This window comes from Oncorhynchus keta, chromosome 2, assembly GCF_023373465.1.
Source record: "Oncorhynchus keta strain PuntledgeMale-10-30-2019 chromosome 2, Oket_V2, whole genome shotgun sequence".
In the NCBI taxonomy this organism is placed as follows: domain Eukaryota; kingdom Metazoa; phylum Chordata; class Actinopteri; order Salmoniformes; family Salmonidae; genus Oncorhynchus; species Oncorhynchus keta.
This window is the reverse complement of record NC_068422.1, coordinates 60,288,274-60,306,635: the sequence shown is the minus strand read 5'-3', so window position 1 is coordinate 60,306,635 and position 18,362 is coordinate 60,288,274. Positions and strand designations below refer to the sequence as shown.

General features: G+C 42.4%; 1 protein-coding gene across 7 annotated transcripts in view; it reads right to left on the bottom strand.

The window, feature by feature from the left end:
• Window positions 1–5,261: 5,261 nt before the first annotated feature.
• The window catches only part of LOC118358018 (PHD finger protein 21A-like), a 49,927-nt gene continuing 36,826 nt past the window's right edge, over window positions 5,262–18,362 (bottom strand). For 4 of the 7 annotated variants that reach the window (XM_035735375.2, XM_035735401.2, XM_035735384.2 and 1 more), the window contains 13 exons: window positions 16,600–16,773; window positions 16,222–16,476; window positions 15,787–15,870; window positions 14,811–15,131; window positions 14,133–14,255; window positions 13,682–13,733; window positions 13,431–13,510; window positions 13,107–13,167; window positions 11,750–11,916; window positions 11,040–11,195; window positions 9,126–9,201; window positions 8,923–9,026; window positions 5,262–8,804 (listed from right to left, as the gene is read on the bottom strand). In XM_035735375.2, coding sequence (XP_035591268.1) covers window positions 8,406–8,804; window positions 8,923–9,026; window positions 9,126–9,201; window positions 11,040–11,195; window positions 11,750–11,916; window positions 13,107–13,167; window positions 13,431–13,510; window positions 13,682–13,733; window positions 14,133–14,255; window positions 14,811–15,131; window positions 15,787–15,870; window positions 16,222–16,476; window positions 16,600–16,773 — 2,052 coding nt within the window. In that variant the 3' untranslated portion in view covers window positions 5,262–8,405. Of the gene's footprint in view, window positions 8,805–8,922; window positions 9,027–9,125; window positions 9,202–11,039; window positions 11,196–11,749; window positions 11,917–12,005; window positions 12,029–13,106; window positions 13,168–13,430; window positions 13,511–13,681; window positions 13,734–14,132; window positions 14,256–14,810; window positions 15,132–15,786; window positions 15,871–16,221; window positions 16,477–16,599; window positions 16,774–18,362 lie in introns of all 7 variants that reach the window. The other 3 variants (XM_052479976.1, XM_035735406.2, XM_035735392.2) reach the window with 3 other exon arrangements.

Below are 18,362 nucleotides of genomic sequence, written 5' to 3'. Positions count from 1 at the left end.
TGTTTGTCCTGGCTACAGTTTGTCTCATAGCTACAGTTTTTTGTTTGTCCTAGCTACAGTTTGTCTCATAGCTACAGTTTTTTGTTTGTCCTAGCTACAGTTTGTCCCATAGCTACAGTTTTTTGTTTGTCCTGGCTACAGTTTGTCCCATAGCTACAGTTTTGTTTGTCCTGGCTACAGTTTGTCTCATAGCTACAGTTTTTTGTTTGTCCTAGCTACTTGTGGTCCTTCTGTAGCTCAGTTGGTAGAGCATGGCGCTTGTAACGCCAGGGTAGTGGGTTCGATCCCCGGGACCACCCATACGTAGAATGTATGCACACATGACTGTAAGTCGCTTTGGATAAAAGCGTCTGCTAAATGGCATATATTATTTATTATTTATATTATTTATTATTATATTATTATTATATTATTATTATTATTATATTATCCTCAGTTTCCTCCTATCACAGCCATTAAACTCTCTTAAAGTCACCATTAGTCTCACGGTGAAAACCCTGAGCGGTTTCCTTCCGATCCAGTAAACTGAGTTAGGAAGGACAGCTGTATCTTTTTTAAATTGAACTTTTATTTAACTAGGCAAGTCAGTTACGAACACTGAGCTCAGCACACACTGAGCCCCAATTGTGTGCCGCCTCAATGGGACTCCCAATAACGGCCGGTTGTGATACAGTCTGGGATCAAACCAGGGTCTGTAGTGATGCCTCTAGCACTGAGATGCAGTGCCTTAGACCGCTGCACCACTCAGGATTGACTGAGTGTATTGATACACCATCCAAAGTGTAATTAAAAACTTCACCATGCTCAAAGGGATATTCAATGTCTGCTTTTTTTATTTTTTTATCCATCTACCAAAAAGTGCCCCTCTGCGAGGCATTGGAAAACGTACCTGGTCTTTGTGGTTGAATCTGTTTGAAATTCACTGCTCAACTGAGGGACCTTACAGATAATTGTATGTGTGGGGTAAAGAGATTAAGTGGTCATTCAAAAATCATATTAACCACTATTATTGTACACAGAGTGAATCCAGCAGCTTATTATGTGGCTTGTTAAGCAAATGTTTACTCCTGAACTTATTTAGGCTTGCCATACCAACCGGTTGAATACTTATTGACTCAAGACATTTCAGCTTTTCATTTTTAATTCATTTGTAAAAAAAAATCTAAAAACATAATTCCACTTTGACATTATGGGGTATTGTGTGTAGGCCAGTGACACACAATCTCAATTTAATCCATTTTAAATTCAAGCTTTAACACAGCAAAATGTGGAAAAAGTCAAGGGGTGTGAATAGTTTCTGAAGGCACTATGTATTTGCAGACACTGGAATTGTCTACAAGAGGGCAGGGTGTGGTGTACAAGATGTATATGCTCCAATAAATACATGTGTAAATGACTGGTTCATTTATTTTACTCATTATACGCATAACTATGCACAACTATTTTTTTTTAAACGATACAGTTTAAAGTTCATTCCAAAAACTATTCGATAGAAAGTTAATTCGCCATATCAAAGGTTTGTTTGAGTTAACGGTGAAAAGGCCAAGCTGTCTCCATCGCACAGCATGCTTGGCCAACAACAGCAATAAATCAAATCAATTTAATGAGACTTGGAAGGGGCGCGCCCTTCCAGATTGTTTCATTTTGAAAAGGGAAACGAAGGCAATGGATGGACTGGACTGTGAGCTGAAAACCTGAGCAAATGATGGAGAACAAACATATTTCTGTCTCCCAGCATCTTATTGAGTAATTAGAGAACCAGACATAGCGAAGTGATCGAAGAGAGCAAGTAAGGATAGACAGTATTTCATATACTTGCATATTTCATATACTTTCATATATTACATTGTGTGTGTTGCACCGATTTTTTAAATACTTTTTTAAAAGAAAATATGCATGAACAGATGTAGTAGGAGTTCTCAGAACTCTGCTGAATCCTGGTTTTGAACTGACTGTTGTAGAGTAAATAAAAAGTGTTCAACTAATTTAGACGAGCTGTGATTATTTGTAAAGTAAGTTTATTCATGTTTTAGTGTTTCTAAAGAATTCATCAACATATCTCATTGGTTGAAACTGTCGATGGGACATGCAATTGATTTTGGTGATATCGAGACACCTGTGGAAAGACAGATGTTGAAAAATATTTTTAGATGGAGACTGATGGCTTAAATTGAGTGGGATATTATATTGGTCATCCAGGACAGACATTTTTTTAAAGTCTGAAGGTGAGACAAATCTGCAATACAAAAATTAATGTAAAATAATAATACTCTGAATTGTTGATACTATGTTCATTTAGTATGATGTTTACTATGCTATTTACTATCAGTAGCCTGGGCTTAGCTAGTGCGGGGAGGTCTATGCAAGGGGAAATATTTAAAATACCTGAGTGCTCATGGTCTGCTTTGTTTGAACTTCACCCCTGTGTGTTAGATACATCACCAAGCGGTTCTTTGGAGAGTATGACCATCAAAAGGGTAAAGACTGCATCTAATTTTACTGTCCCTTATGCAAGTTGTCACTTGACTATATTAGGCTGACAGCATTCTGTCTGTGGGGTTCTCATACAGGAGTAATATACATGTGTTGGAAAACTGTGGACAAGGAGACCATCGATTTTTAAATATTGGACACAGCCAACAAGGTACTATCCAGAGACTGAGGTCATCATGCTCTCAGTTTTAATCAACCTCAGAATTAAGTCTATATTTTCTACTGTTTTGGGGATTTGTTTCTGTCTGCCCTTGTGTCAGGCCTCTATAAACCCAAAGAGGAAGATTACTCTCAGGCTCAAACAACCAACAAACAAACTGGCGTATGCTCACAAAAGTGCTATGCCCCTGCTAGAGTCGAAATGTTGCCATGAACAGACCACTTTTGAGAGCATAAAACCAGTGTACAGATGTATCTTGTTCTTTATTAAATGACAACAACCTTTGTGCCCCCCCCGTCTCTTGTTATCGCTCTCTCTCTCTCTCTCTGCAGGAGTCTGTGGGTACTGCAGCACCTTCTCTTGAGAGTTCCATTAAATGGGCCGATGGTTTCCAAATGATGTATTCCATCACAGACCGGAGCAGCTTTGAGTCGGTCTCACACTTAAAGAGGATGAGTATTGATCACGTCAAGCAGACCCTGGGTGAGATGACAACTTTAAATGTGTGGAAACACCAGGAAAGGGCAATCAAATGGAGTCTGGAGTGGAGGGCATCTCATTATTGCAGAGGTTACATCTTCTAAGAGGCAATAGGACAGCCTAGAACCCAACCCACCCATGACTCTTTTCAGAACCTACTTTACATAGGCTAGTCCAGCTGTCTTTTCATTGGCGGATATTACGCTTTTGTATAATGTTTGTCTAATTTATCATAATGATTCCATTAAATCACTCATGACTAGGGGAACTGGTTTTATCAAGGCTGTGTTAAGCGGAGTTTGACTGCTTACAGCTTTTGCTGTAATAAAATACGCAAGCCACTGTTACACACCAGTACAGTGATAAAACAGTAGGTCTGCTTATTGTAACTGCAAACGTTATGTGGCGGTTGTCTTTTCTGCATAGCAAGATAGACCATCTTAAACAAGATCTGTGTATTTTGTGTATTTTGTGTGTGTTTTGTGTCCCTTTAATAGGTTTCTAAACTCTGTTTCATGCTTTTTCATCAGGCATACCTACTGTAATAGTTGTGAATAAATGTGACATGGAGAATGGTGGTGCGGACAGGAGAAGGAAAGGCCCTTGCCAGTGATCTGAGGTGACATGTTTCAATTGATTCACTTGTCTGGTGCCATCAGCAACAACTTCTTTGAGTTGTCTGCGGCGGAATGTTCTGTGGCTGTGGAGCTAGCGGTTGAGATGTTAGTACGAGAGGTGCGTCTGGAATACCAACGCCACCTACTGGCCATGGACAGTCACTCAAGCTCCCCCGCAGCAAGACCATGCAATGGTGACGAAGGCATTTCACAGAAAGTATATACACACAGTGTGTATGGCATATTTGGTTAATGCACAATTGCATAGAGGTTCACACAGCTTTGATATGGCACTTGACAACATCAATGGGAGTTTGACAGAAAGCAGCTGAAAATGGATCGGAAGTTGCACTTTGACCTGGAGGTATTATCACTCACTACCTGTTTCACAGTGAATTGATTGCTGTCTACAGTGTTTGTAAGAAGAACTGTCACACACCTCATCTTGATGGCTGTTCATAATCCAGATATGTTTATACAGAGAGAGAAGAGACAATTACAACTTTGTAATTTTATTTAAAAATGGTCAAATAAATAAATACAAATTGATCGAATGCTCCAAAAAATCTTGACTTACTCTGACACTGTAATGGAATTTGCCAAACACTGCATACAAATAGCTGCATAAAATAACTCAAGTACAGGAAAGAGGTCAAATGAATCAGTGGATCACAGGCAACAAAAAGGATTGGTAACAAAACCGTAGTCAAAAATAAACAAATACTTCTTTTAAAAAATTGTGAAAAAATACAACCGACAAATATTACAAGAGAGTATGCAGTCTGTGCAATAAACCATTTACACTATATCCAGCACATTAGTGCCTTTGACTTGCTTGATCTGCTACAATGCATCTTAAAGAGGAAGAATACTTTACGTTGAGAAAAAAAGCCTTCGAAATGAATGAAATGATACGAGTGCATGAAGTAAGAGGTGGGACAGAGGTTTACAAGAAAGGGGGGAGTCTCCATATTGATGGCAATGAAATGCAACTAAAATATTTGAAGGCCACAGATGTGACGTGATTTCGCATGAGAATAACTGTTTTCAGAACTCATCAAGATATGCAGAGATGAGAGAATCTAATCAATATTGGTTTCCTAATTGGTTGCTCTCGTTGTGAATATTATTTAGCTGGTGTAGATCATAAATGGAAATAAAAAATCTTTAAAATCATTCTTTGGATATTAACTTTGTTTCTATTTTTTTTCTTACCACAACATGACATTTACTTTCTTTCACAGCACAAAGCACTAGACAATATTTGAGTTGGCCATACCACATCCCCCCATCTTCCTCCCTAAGTCAGAAAATTAAAACAATTTCGCCCATAATATTCAGCACTTTGCCTTCAAAGTTAAGATCCAATAAAAGTCACTAATTGAGAGGGACATTTCATTTCCAAAGTGAGTCATTGGGGTATGTATACAGTACATTAAACATTTAATGGTACAGCTGTAGCTTTCAATATACTGCTGTAACACTTTACATTAAGGTAGCCTACACCCTGGTTACTTTTTTGTTACTTATTCGTTATAATGGGTTATAAACTAAAATCTGTAAACTACTAAATAACAGTCTATGAACGACTTGTGAATATTTTATGAAAGGCACCTTAAAGTAAAATGTTACCAAGGTTGGAAAGGTGAAATTCAGTTCTATATATGAAAAGTAGGAATGGTTTTTATAAGTATAATCATGTCCATACAATCTATTTGCATATGTAGGCATAGGTTTGTTGAGGTTTCGACAGCTGTAGTTGTTGTTGTTGGGCTCATCATGCTGAGCACAGATGGGGGAGTGTATTTGCTGAGATCCTTATTATTTCTATTGCATTAGAGGCACATTTTTCTAAGCTTCTGCACCAAAAAAGGTCAAATAAAAACACATTGAAAGGATTATAAAAAGATAAGATGAAGAATGTCAATTATTTAACAATATTCAGAAAAAAAATCTGGCCCTAATTATACATTTTCATGGTAAGTATGTGTCATTGCTGCCACTTTTATCATTTGCATCTTGCCCCGTGAAGATGGCAAGTCAGGAGAGAACTAAAGAATTTAACACTGTTGAGTGTTCAACCACAAGGTGCATTGTAATATTTGCTAATTGCTTGTATTTGAGGGACTTGGTGGAGGGACAACTCAAATAGTCGTTCAAATCACAATCCTTATTTTTCATACACTGGCAAGTCAAGTCAAAACGAATCGGAACTCTTACATGACTCAGAGCAACTGACCCCCTTGTAAATACAATAGGTTCCCATTTTAGCCTATCATCTCAGTTCTGTGCAAAGAGAAGTAGATTTCCTGAAGTGGTTCATCACAAATAGATAAGATTTCCACAATTCATTGAATTTTTTTTGTGACACTCAAACAAGACCAACAATACACCGAACAGTTTGTTCACGAGGCGCAACATTTTCTTAAGGCAATTGCTACACAACGACAAGTACCCGCAGGCCAAAAGGAAGAGTGGCCTCAACACAAGACACTGGAATGGGCCATCCTTTAACTAATGCTCTCCTTTTGATCTGCCGATAGATTAAAAACCCGATCTTGCATCTTCTCTTTGTGCTTTCCAGTTAATTGCATTATTATGATGATTTGTTTATGTATTTTCAAACATAAAACATTGCCATCGTTCGGGTGCATTTCATGTCAAGAGGAAATATATAGAGCCCTGTAAAAGCCTTCAAACTCTCTAGACAAAGGCACCGCCAGGGGGACCCATACCGTCCGATGTAGTACAGCAAGTAGGCCCTGTGATGAAATGATATGTTTACCGGCAACCTATTCCTTCAACGTCCCTAATTTCTCAAGTGTTTCACAACTAAATATATCGACATTGCATTGCAACTCTTTAAGGACTTAAACATGTAAAACGGCAGGTTATGAACAAAAGCTACACATACTGTACAAAAGTGTCAAATGAAGAGTGACTTGTCAGTGTGGTGGTGTAAAATATAATCGTTCAAATGTTCATATTTACTTTAGACATGTTTATGGCAGGATGAGGGTATGTGGTTCGGTTCCAGTTTGTTTTTTTTGCCAACAAGTTTGTGCTTTTCCTATAGCGTTCCTGACCATTTTCCCAAACAACATATGGTACAATGTCATTGCCACGCTCTCTTTTGTATATCTGTAACTGCCATGCTAAATTTGTGTCTATCTACGGGGACTCCTAATTGAAACCTTAAAAACATTATATAAGAAAATAGGACTGTTTCCCTGTTGTATTTGGATACAATAGCATTTGGCAGTTATGAATTGAGCATATTGAATAAAAATTCAATTGCAAGGAACATCTAAAAAAAGAAGCTATTTACATAGTTTTTTCCGGTTCAAATATATTTTTATAAGAAACCAAAGTAATGCGAAAGAGAAAAGCACTTTTGAAGAAGCATATCTTGATGTTCGAAAACTAGGAAGACGTGAATAGAAACATATTCCCCCAGAATAAATGGTTAAGTTTCCTTTAGCAACAGATCATGACAAACGGACACAAAAAAAACCTCTCAGACAATATCTGAACTGATAGTCGCTAAGTCCCCCGTGCATGCCTAGAGCTGCAGTCATATGGAATATTGATGCAGCCGCTTTCCGTCTATGCCTCCGAACGTATCAATCAACAAAGTGGTCAATCATGTTCTCAAAATAATACAAAAGAAACGCTAGGTTCAGCAACAATGGATAACGCAAAACAAGTCATGATAAAGGTGACCTCGTAAAGAAAAACATCTTCATTGTCAATGAAGCCTGCAACGAGTCCATGTGATGCTGCTGAAGACAACAGACCGTAAGCTGAATGCTGGGCTCCTCCCACTGTAGCCGGTCTGTCTGGCTGTCTGTTGGGCAGCACTGAGGTGACAGTGGATACAACTTGAACGTCAGGCTGACCTATGTTGATCCATCATCTGTCCTGTGATGTAGCTTTAAGCTGTACTGTCAGAGTTGTTGGTGGTCGTAATGGGGGCAGGTGGGATAGATGGATGGAGGTGAGCTGGAGCTCCTATAAGACAAAAAGTGTGATTTGGGACTAATAAGATCCCTCAGGCAATACTTCAGTGATTTTCAAAACTGTTGACAAATACTGCAGCAAACAAAAACTTCGTCCCCTGGTAGTTTATAAATTCCAAATGGCTGTTATGGTGTTTTGGTTGATCCAATTGTTTCTGGTGTGGTGTAGGTGGTGGATCTTCAGGCGAGCGGGCAGGTCTCATCTTTGGACATCTCGGATCCATCTCCCCTGAAGCTGCAGACTAAGACACCCTAAGAAACCATCCCCACAAAGAGGCGCTATGGCGACTATTGGAGGCACACATTGGTGTGATGTTTATTACTATTAACAATATCGTTATTATGAGTAAGAGTGTCACCATCGTCAGACTTGAATAATAATCTTTGACCTCGATTGGCATACCACTGGTACATAAAGTCACCCTCCTTCGTCCCTTTCCCTTTCTCCGTCTGATAATCATAATGTCCTCTCAGATAATCCAATAATACACAAACTAACAATAACAACGACCCCAAAAATATATATGTCGGTGTGTGTGTTAATCGATTGGCAACTTTGGGCAACTTCATGGGGTGCTTTATCTTTTTCTTTCCCTCTCGTTGGGGGTTCCTGTCCCTGGACTGGGTGGGTGGGTGTTATTTGGCCCCCTCTGCTACATCCACAAGGGCCGGTGCTATAGTCTGGGGAGGCTCAAAGGTTTTGCCAAGGCTGCTGCTGTTGAGGTTGTCCATCTCTTTAACGTCCTCTTTCTTCCCTTCCTCCTCGGTCGCCCCGTCCGCGTTGTTGTTCAGGTCGTCGCCGCTATTGTTAGTCATGTTCTTGTGATCCTCGGGACTTGTGTCGTCCGTGTGGTCAGCACTGGCACAGTCTGCTCCTCCATTTGTCAGGCTGGTCTGGAGGGCTGGCGGTGAGGCCTCAGGGGATGGGCAGAAGTTGATACCCTGAATGAGACGCACCAGGCCCTTGACCTTCTCCAGGGAGTTGTGCATGTCCCTCTGACGGGCCAGGATAGTGTTCTTGTTCTCCATGCATTTCTTTAGAGGGAAATAGGGACAGGCTCATTAGTAATTAACCATCCAGTTCATCTATTGTTCTGAGATGACTTCACACGCCTTCAGGGTTAGCCTCAGTGTCATGCAGTGTACTGCTTACCGTTATGGATTGGCTCAGCTGTTTGACCCTTTGTTCTAGCTGTTCTCTGTCCTGCTTGAGTTCCAAGCTCCACTTCACCAGTTTCTGCTTCTCCTCCTCTTTAGCTGTCAGATAAACCATTACAGTCAACTTTAAAGTGTTACATTAGATGAACACAAATTCATTTGGAGGTAGCTCTTTTTAAGATCTGGCTTTTCCTGTACCTGCTTTATATGCAATGTAGGAATGAACAATAGCGAGGGTTCCAGGCCATGGGATTGCCTCATCTTTCATCAAAATCTAAAGAAGAAAAGGGAAAACAATTGAATCCATGTCAACAATAGGCTTAAGTTCTGCATCTTTTTCGTCTTCTTTTTTAAAATGTTTGAATAACCATTCAACTATCCATTAGGTTTCATTCGTTTTTTTTTGGGTGGAGACAAGTGAGCGGAGAAATACAATATAATTCAAATACTGAGCTATATAGTGTATACTCCCCCACAAAATTGGGATATAATACGAATATAATTGTTTAGAGAAAGAGATTTCCGTTTAACAAGTAATACTTTCTTAGCCTTGCGCTCAAAAATGATTGACACTCCTAAAGATTCTGATAAATGAAGTCGTCAAAAGGTTTAGCATTTGGTCCCATGTTACTAGCACTTGTCATTCTCCAAACCTGTTGGACGCATTTGCAGCTCACGTTAGTTTTGGTTGTTTCAGATGATTTCATTCCCAATAGAAACTAATGGTAAATAAATGTATCCAAATCACTTTATTGTAAATAAGAATAAAATATGGTTTCTAAAAACACTTCTACATGAATGTGGATGCTAACATGATTACGGATAATCCTGCATTAATTGTGAATGATGATGAGTGAAAAAGTATCAGAGGGTCAAAGATCATACACCTAGCCGCATGCTTAACCTCCCCTGTTATTGGTAATGGTGAGAGGTTAGCATGTCTTCAGGGTAGGATCTCTGGCCCTCTGACTTCATCACTCATCCTTATTCACAGTACCATCCACATTAAATGTACAAGCGTTTAGAAGCATATTAGAGTGTTTATTTGCAAAAAAAAAGTGACTAAAATGGACGCAATACATGAATCAGCATTCATTTTGTATTTGGCACAAAATAATCTGAAACAACCAAATGAACTGCAAATGCATCCAACAAGTTCGTAGTCACTTGCCTAGGTAAATAAAGATGAAATTAAAATGTTTTTTAAAAAACGAAATAAACAAGCTTGATGTAGTCCTTACGTGCTATGAATACGGGACCGAATGCTAACCGTTTGACTACCTTAATTCTACGAGTATTTATGAGTGTCAATCATTTTGATGGCTACTTTTGAGAAAAAAACATTATTACTTGTTAATTAAAATCGGTATTTGAATTATTTAATTTATACAGTTATTATTGCTCATCTTTATCAAGGGTGTCAACAACTTCGGGCCGCACTGTATATACTTTAGTTGAAATTGCCTGAATTCGTCGCCCCACTTTTAGATGTTCACTCAATCATGGCTCTGAACGCTGTTGTCAAGGAGTTTAGGACAGCGAGACAAGGCCGTGAATCAAATGATTATTGGTTACTGTAGGTTATCATACTGTATGTTATGGAAACATTGCACAGAGGGATATCAACATAACACGTCCTCCCTTTCAACCAAGCTACCAAAAGTCCATGGACACATACAGGGCCCCTTTGGAGCACTTCCACATAAAGTGCACAAATCTTTCATAGACCAGACAAACAAAAAAAGAACAAGATGACAGTGCAAGAAGCATTTTGTACAAATAATGAAGTGAAATGCATGGCGCTTTCTCGTGCCTGGTCAAAAACGTTGTTTGGAGAACATACAAAGCTAGGAAACAGTCTTATTGCTCAGACCCCCTACACTAAGACAAGCTCTGAGATTCCTGAGAGCACCAGGACAAGGTGGCACGAGTGGTTCTCACTGGAGGTTTCACCCTTCTAATATCTCACTCTGAAAAAACTGGCTTCGATAAACAGCGGTGGCTGTGGCTCAGCTGGAGCTTGTATTAGCTGCATTTAGTGTACGACCGGCCTGGGAACTGCTGGGGGAGCTTCTAAGAGGCTGAGACTGCAGGGACAGGTGATGCTGTTACCTGGTCGTGACATTTGGGGCAGATCCACATGCCCCTGGGAATGGTTTTCAAGGGTGGAGCGAGGCAGTCCAGATGGTAAACACGTGCACATGTGTCACACATGAGCAACTGACCACTGCGCCTGCACACAGTGCAGAAGTCCTCATGGATGTCTCCCTGTCAGGAAGAATTGCAGCAATCAGTATTGTGGCCCACTACGCCCAACCGATCATACCTGGATATGTGGGACTAGAGGAGAGGGGAGTCGAACTTCACTGAATGACACCTGCCCAATCTGACTGTGCTTTCAAACTGTTCACATTGTAATTGTGTTTGTGGGCACTGGGTGTTGTTCACACGAGTCAGTTTTCACTGGATGACCGCGAGTAATGTTGCTGGTCACGGTACCCTACCAAACCCCAAACACCACTGTCAACAGCAATGACGTGCGATGCGTTGATCCAAACATCCTCAGCCAAAGGAGTGAGGGACTTTTCACTTTGTAAGGTTATGGACACCAGGACACACATAGACTGTCACACATAAATGAATGATGGATGTAATGGCATGTAGGGTGTAAAAGTGAATGGATGTGGAATGTTTCATGTTGTAAGGAGGGGTGGTCTGTCCTGAAACCATAGGGCCTCAGGGAGATACCACTGAGGGGGGGATTTGGGGGGAGGCTTCCTCTAGTCCTGGTAGGTGCAGTGGGCTCTCCATCATCTACTTACATCCCCGGAGCTGGGTCTAGGCAGAGGGAGGGTGTGGGGGTGGACGGGGAAGTGAGAGCCCCCCCTCTCTGGCCGGTGGTTGGCCGGGGAGGCGGAATGACTGCTGGTGGGGGATGTTGGGGTGTGAAGACCCAGCTCAGGAACACTGCTGTATTTGGGTGGGCGACCTGGGTGAGATGAGACACGACAAAACAAAACAAAAACAAAAGAAAGGAAAATGGGAGAACAAAATAAAAAAAACATTCTCATGACATACCTGTGACAATGGGTCCTCATTGGCTAGCGCATAAGGAAGAGGAAGAGGAGGAGCACAGACAGAAGCGTTAGTACACAGCGAGGGGGAACAGCATGAAGTCGGGTCAAGGGGAAGGGTGAGCTGGGCAAAGCTGACAGTTAATTGGGACAGTAGTTCCGAGAACAAAGCAGGTCAAAGCAAGACATAAGCCACATTGAATCGACCCGCAGGGCAAGACTTTGTTGAAACAAATGTAAAATCTAATATCTACATTATTCCAATGTACTCTATGAAACAATAGGTCAAATACAGCTGCATTCAACATTGTCAGTGAGAACGTGGGAAGCAAAAGCTTGGTTCATATGAGGATTCATTCTCCCAAATGTTCTGCTCACAGAACCGCAGTGTAACACTAAATATGTTACATAACAGGCCTCTTAAGTCTGTTACAAACAAATGAGCAGTGAGATCTGACTTGGCTTGGCATACTAGCCTGAGCTCCACGAACCTGTTTGGTTAACATTCCACTACATATACTCCGTGTAAATGCTAAACATGAGAAAGAGTGGCAAGGAGTGGAATGCTAACTCAGACTGGTACCCAGGCTAATGCCATACACATAGCATTCAGACAGAGACGTGGCTCAAATCCACATGGGGGTGTTTTACTTGGTGGAGTCCTGGGGTGAGCAAATACAGTACAGAGCTGTGAAGCCATCCTCAACAATACATTCAGAGCAGGGTGGGAAGGCATCTTACTGAGAGGGCAAAGAGAGCTGGTGGAGTAAAATGAATTACAGACAGGGCAAAAGCACAGAGTCAAGTGGTATTAAAAGCAGGAAGTGCAAGGAAAGAGCCAGCTCTATTGCACTAGCATGATAGCACAACCAAAAGAGCTCCGACAGTAAGTCTGTGATGGGGCAGTATCACAGTACAACAAAATGATGTATACTGGTCTCCACCATTGTATGAGATATGACAGCATAGACTTCCTCGAGGTGTCTGGGAGAGCAGGGTTGTGCGGTCCAATTGACCTTGTGTTAGCAAGGTTACAAGGTGGGACACTCCACACAACCCTGAGTAGCTCGATGTTTCCATAACCTGACAGGAGATTCATACTGACCTCTCTTCCTGGTGCCTTGGTGTAGAGGAGTGTTCAGGTAGGTGACGCCGTTCTTCTTACGCTGTAAATATAGGTTGTGTTTACTACTTAGGTCTGGTTCTCGCACACAGCAGACCTAGAACAGGTACAGTATCCAGAGTTGGGGTCGGTTCCATTTCAATTCCAGTCCATTTCAGAAAGTAAACCAAATTCCAATTCCACATTTTTAAAGAGAATTGGAATTTCAACGTACTTCCTGAACTGCATAAGTGGAATTGAGACCAACCCTGACATTATCATCATAATGCCATAATAATAACAACGTTAGTGGTCTATGTACTGCACCTCAGGCTCAAACACTGCTCCACTGTATACTGGGTTTGCTGTCGTTCTCCTCTTGCGCTCCTGCCTCCGACTCTGGATCTCTACACAGGTATAGAATAGACCAGGTCAGTATAACACACTGGACATATCTGATGTTAAATTGTCTTCATGCAGGCGCAGACACTATTGACAAAACGTATGCAGAGTAGGGTGGGGGGCGTGCTATATATAAAAAATAAAAATTTAAAAAAGCTCCATTTGGGTCTTCCAACCTTCCAGATGGTCATATGTCACAAGTCCCAAGGACACCATGAAGGCAAGTTTCTGTGGGAGAGAACAAGAAATCACATTTTCATTAAACGGGTCAAAGATTGCCCCACAAAGCTGCCCATTTACAGTACCAGTCAAAAGTGAGGTTTTTCTTTATTTATTTTTTTTACATTGTAGAATACGCTAGTTGAGAGAATGCCAAGAGTGTGCACAAAGCTGTCATCAAGGCAACGGGGGGCTACTTTGTCTAACACTTTTTTGGGGGGGGTTACTACATGATTCCATACGTGTTGTTTCATAGTTTTGACGTCTACACTATTATTCCACAATGTAGAAAATAGTCAAAAAAATAAAGAAAAACCCTTGAACGAGTAGGTGTGTCCAAACCTTTGACTGGTACTGTACTTTTATTTTCATGTTGTCATTGCATCTGTGTATAGAGGATAGGCCCACCTGGGGGTTGTCCTCTCTCTTGTTCCTCAGCAGTGGTGGAGCGGTGCTTCTAGCGGTGTGTGAAGGGGAGGAGGGCGCACTGGCCGAAGTCTTCGGGTCTGTAACACCCCGAGCTTTAACAGCCTGGAGGGCGGAAGTAACAGAGTTAGTTAGCCACACACAACAAGAGCCACAGTCCCTCCACGGTGGATGTGACGCCCCCCCCCACGAGAGACACACATTTTCACACACAACAAACCAGGGTGGTGATGACCTGGATTATGTGGATAAGAGCGTCTGCTAAATGACTTAAATGTAAATGTAAATGTAGGTGGAGGATTCTACATTCGTGAATGTTATTGGGAGATCTTCCAATATTCAGTGTATCTACGAATTCACTCTCTGGAATAGAGTTTGTGGCAGCTGCTCAAGTACCTAGCCATGCACATCAACAAAGCAGGGTGTCTACGCCGACCAAATTGAGTTAAGTAAGAAGCCTGTGATGAACACAAAATAGCAAGGCTAACAGCTGGGTGCTTCTTGGTTTAACAGCAATGAAAATGGTAATTCCACTACCGACGGCCCTACTGAAAATATTATCTGGAAGCTAATAGATTTCATTTGATTGGGTCCACGGAGAAGACTGTAATTTAAACAAATCAAGTTTGCCCGACCCCTCTTTGTTCCCCCTCCTCTCACCTTGGTGTCAGGGCTGAGGCTTCTGATCTGAAGGGTCTGATGAGTTGCCAGGGTGGCTGTAATTGTGGCCGGCGAGGTGATGACGATGCCAGTCAGCTGGGCAGAGGGCAGGGTCTTGGTGATGCTGGCGCAGGGCTGGCCGTTTACAACGCATACCTGGTGGATGGGCCCGGTGGTGGAGGCCAGTGAGGTGGAGGTCAGCTTGGTGGTCAACATGACAGGCCGCTGGAGGAGCTGAGGAGCAGCCAGCATGGGAGGAGGGGGCGCAGGAGCGATGGGCACCATAGAAGTGGGCGTAGGCGTGGCTGGTTTAGGTCGGACCTGGTCCACAATATAGACAGGAGGATAGTGAGTATACAGTATGTAAGGGCCCATGTCTTTTAAACAGTAAGAAAAAGTGCATACCAAATACACAGCATTGTCATTAGCCCTCTGTGATCAACACACAGAGCAGCAACAACAGAGGGCATGCCACATTCACAACAAAGGTTAGCAGGAGGTGGGCTGGCACTGGGCAGGTAGATTGAAGGAACAGCCAAAGCACGTGGTAAGGAACAACACCGCTGACATAGATAGTGAAGCCAGGTAGTTAGCAAGGGGTTACGAAAATGCCACTGAAACAGGTCTTGGGCCAAGCCTTTGGTCCTGAACAAAAAGCATATGAACGCAGGAACACACACACACAAGTCACAAAAGGACACGAGACAAACACAACAAATTAGAAAGAACTTGCTCCAACAGTCCCCTCCAGTAGAATCCCTATTCAGACCTCTGAATAGAAAACCCATTGTAGTCTGGTAGGCTATCCAATCAAACTGCCTCAAATGGAGTACATTTGACGTTATAGGACGTGAGATGATAGCTAACGAATTAAAAACTGGCCATTCTAGGACTGATATCCAGTCTAAACGCCCCCTGCTAGTGTTACTGGAGAGAGGCTGCGGGGTGAGGGGAGGGGAGATCCACGTGGACGAACCTGCGTTAGAAAGGTAGGTCGAGGCGTCAGTCTAGGCGGAGGGACAAACTGAGGAACTTTGATAGGCTGGGCAGTGGCCTGCACCTGCGATGAAACCATCCGTTTACACACATTAGAGAATGCGGAAAACCACACACAGTCTCAAGGAGATAGACCTTCACACAGTGAAGAAAAGTTGGTCCCAGATCCGACTCATTCCTTGTGAAATCTGCATTTGCAGACACTCTTGCGGCGACACAGAAAAGGGCGATACGTCCTCCTTATCTAAAGAACACGGCAACCCCACCTGTGCCCCGTGATTTCAAATGTTTGTATACAAAATCAGAAATATACTATTAACACAATCGGGACTTCAGGGACACTTCAGTGTAAATGAATTGTATGTGCAGACAATGAAGCGGAGTGAGTGGCATGCCGGACATACAGTATACTTACAACAATAGTGTTCTTGGGGACTATCCGAACCGGCTCCATCCCCTGATGGGTCAACTTGCTGGATGTCTGAATGTTGATAGGTGCACTCAGTGAGTCAGGGTGACCTATGCTGGCCTTGGGCGTGTTGCTGATGGCGGTGACCTTGGCGACGGAGGGTCGCGGCGTCACGGCGGAAGCAGGCGTTGTAGCGGTGGCAGCTTTCAGTACCAGAGGTAGAGTCTTAGTGGCGATGACCGGGGTGACAGTCATCGTGTTCTGTCCAGGAGAGAAGCTAAGTTGAATATGGGGCTACCCTTCAACAATGCATACGAACAGATTAATATTACAGCAGTGTGCGTGTATGTATGTGTGTGTGTGTGTGTGTGTGTGAGCAAGTACCTGTGGTGTGCTCAGTTTGTCAGGCGAGGGCAGGGAGGGTGGGGTGTGGAGGTTAGGCAGGGCAGAGGCCTTCCCATCAGGCTGCACTGGGTGCTGGGGCTGCTGATGGGCCTGGACCTCCGGATGATCCTGTTTAACCAGCAGCTCTTTCCTCAGCTGCTCCACCACCTTCTTCTGCAAGACAGTGGAGGACAGACAGATTTAAGTCGACAGAAGGAATTCTGGAGTTTTCATATGGATCGTTCTGTCCTAGAGAGGTACATACATAATGATGACTCAAAAAAAAAAAAAAAAACTGTCCAGTACCAGGATATCAAAAGCACGAAACAAAAGTAAAAAGAGACAAGCAACTGTCCTTGTCAAATGTTATTCTTTACCTCATACAAACTCAATTCCCTTCATGGCTGACTCAGTCATTTAAAAAAATATATATATATATAAAAAAGTATCTTCATAGGCAATAAAGGCATTTTTTGCTTAAACGTAATAGAAATGCTTTCTGCTTAAGGCAGAGGGACGTGGTGAGGTAAATGGGAACAGAAAGAGCGAGAAGAGAGGAACAGCATCTGCTTCAGGTTAAATTCACATTGAAGAGAACAGCATCTGCCTCAGGTTAAATGTATAACCCAAAATAGACGGCATCAGCTAACAAACCAAAAAATGGCCACATCGCGCACTGAACTAAAGAATCCAAACTGTGTACATTACCCAGTTGATAGTTGAACAAAAAACAAGTGTTCTATGTATCCACATTTTTATTCAGACTAGACCTTAATAAAATGACATGAGGATTCTTTTCAAACGCATGTAGGCCTAAATCCTGTTCCATATACATGTAACCCTCACTGGGCAATACCAGGAAGTGTCCTGGAGACTTCTAGTTATCCCTTTGTTGTGGCAAAAAGGCACAGATTCAGTATTACATGTGTATATATTAACCACAACCAACTACTACAGCTAAACATTAATACAAAGTAAATGAGGATGAACAATCCTTCTAGCCTCCTGCAGAATCAGTTCTTGAAACTCACGTTTGGAATTTGGTCCAATAAAATACCGCCTGGAACCGTTTTACACACACTGTGACAAAGACACACAAGGCTGACAGCAAGCGAAGTGGCAGGTGTCCCAGATTCCCCCTGGCTACGGCACATAGGGCACCTACCCCAGTTATGAGCAGCCTGCTTCTAGGCAAATCATCTGTGCCATCCCCCAACAGGTTTATACTGGTTCTGACACAGCAAATCACAAACATTCGCAACGATCTGTAACCTTACCCACTCAGTGAGCATCCAGCCTTATCTGGTAGGCTCATAGAATGCTTCGCGGTTTATAATATTTCCTGCTTTCTTTTATGCCCAGAGAGCTAATTGCTGAACCTTGCACACACACACTTTCCAACTGGCTTGGCTTCAGACTAGTTCGCATTGACTGTGGCACTGGCACTGCCCCTCGCGGGCCAGCCAGGAGATAGGGGAGGACACGTATGATGAAGTCAGCACAATGAGACGCAGTTCATTCTTCCCTCACATTCACTCTATTGACGTATGCATTGAAAGCCCCCCCCCCTGCTGCCTGCGTCTGATAAGACAGAACAGAGTCCGACCGCTCTAGTTCACCTCTGTCCATTCACTCACACTCACTGCAGTGAAAAGTGAGCCAACGTCCTCTCAGTAGCCGTGGGCAGGCTGAGCAAAACTTTCTGGAGGGTAACTGACTGTCTACATACATTCTGCCAGAGCAAGTAAAAACACCCAACTGTA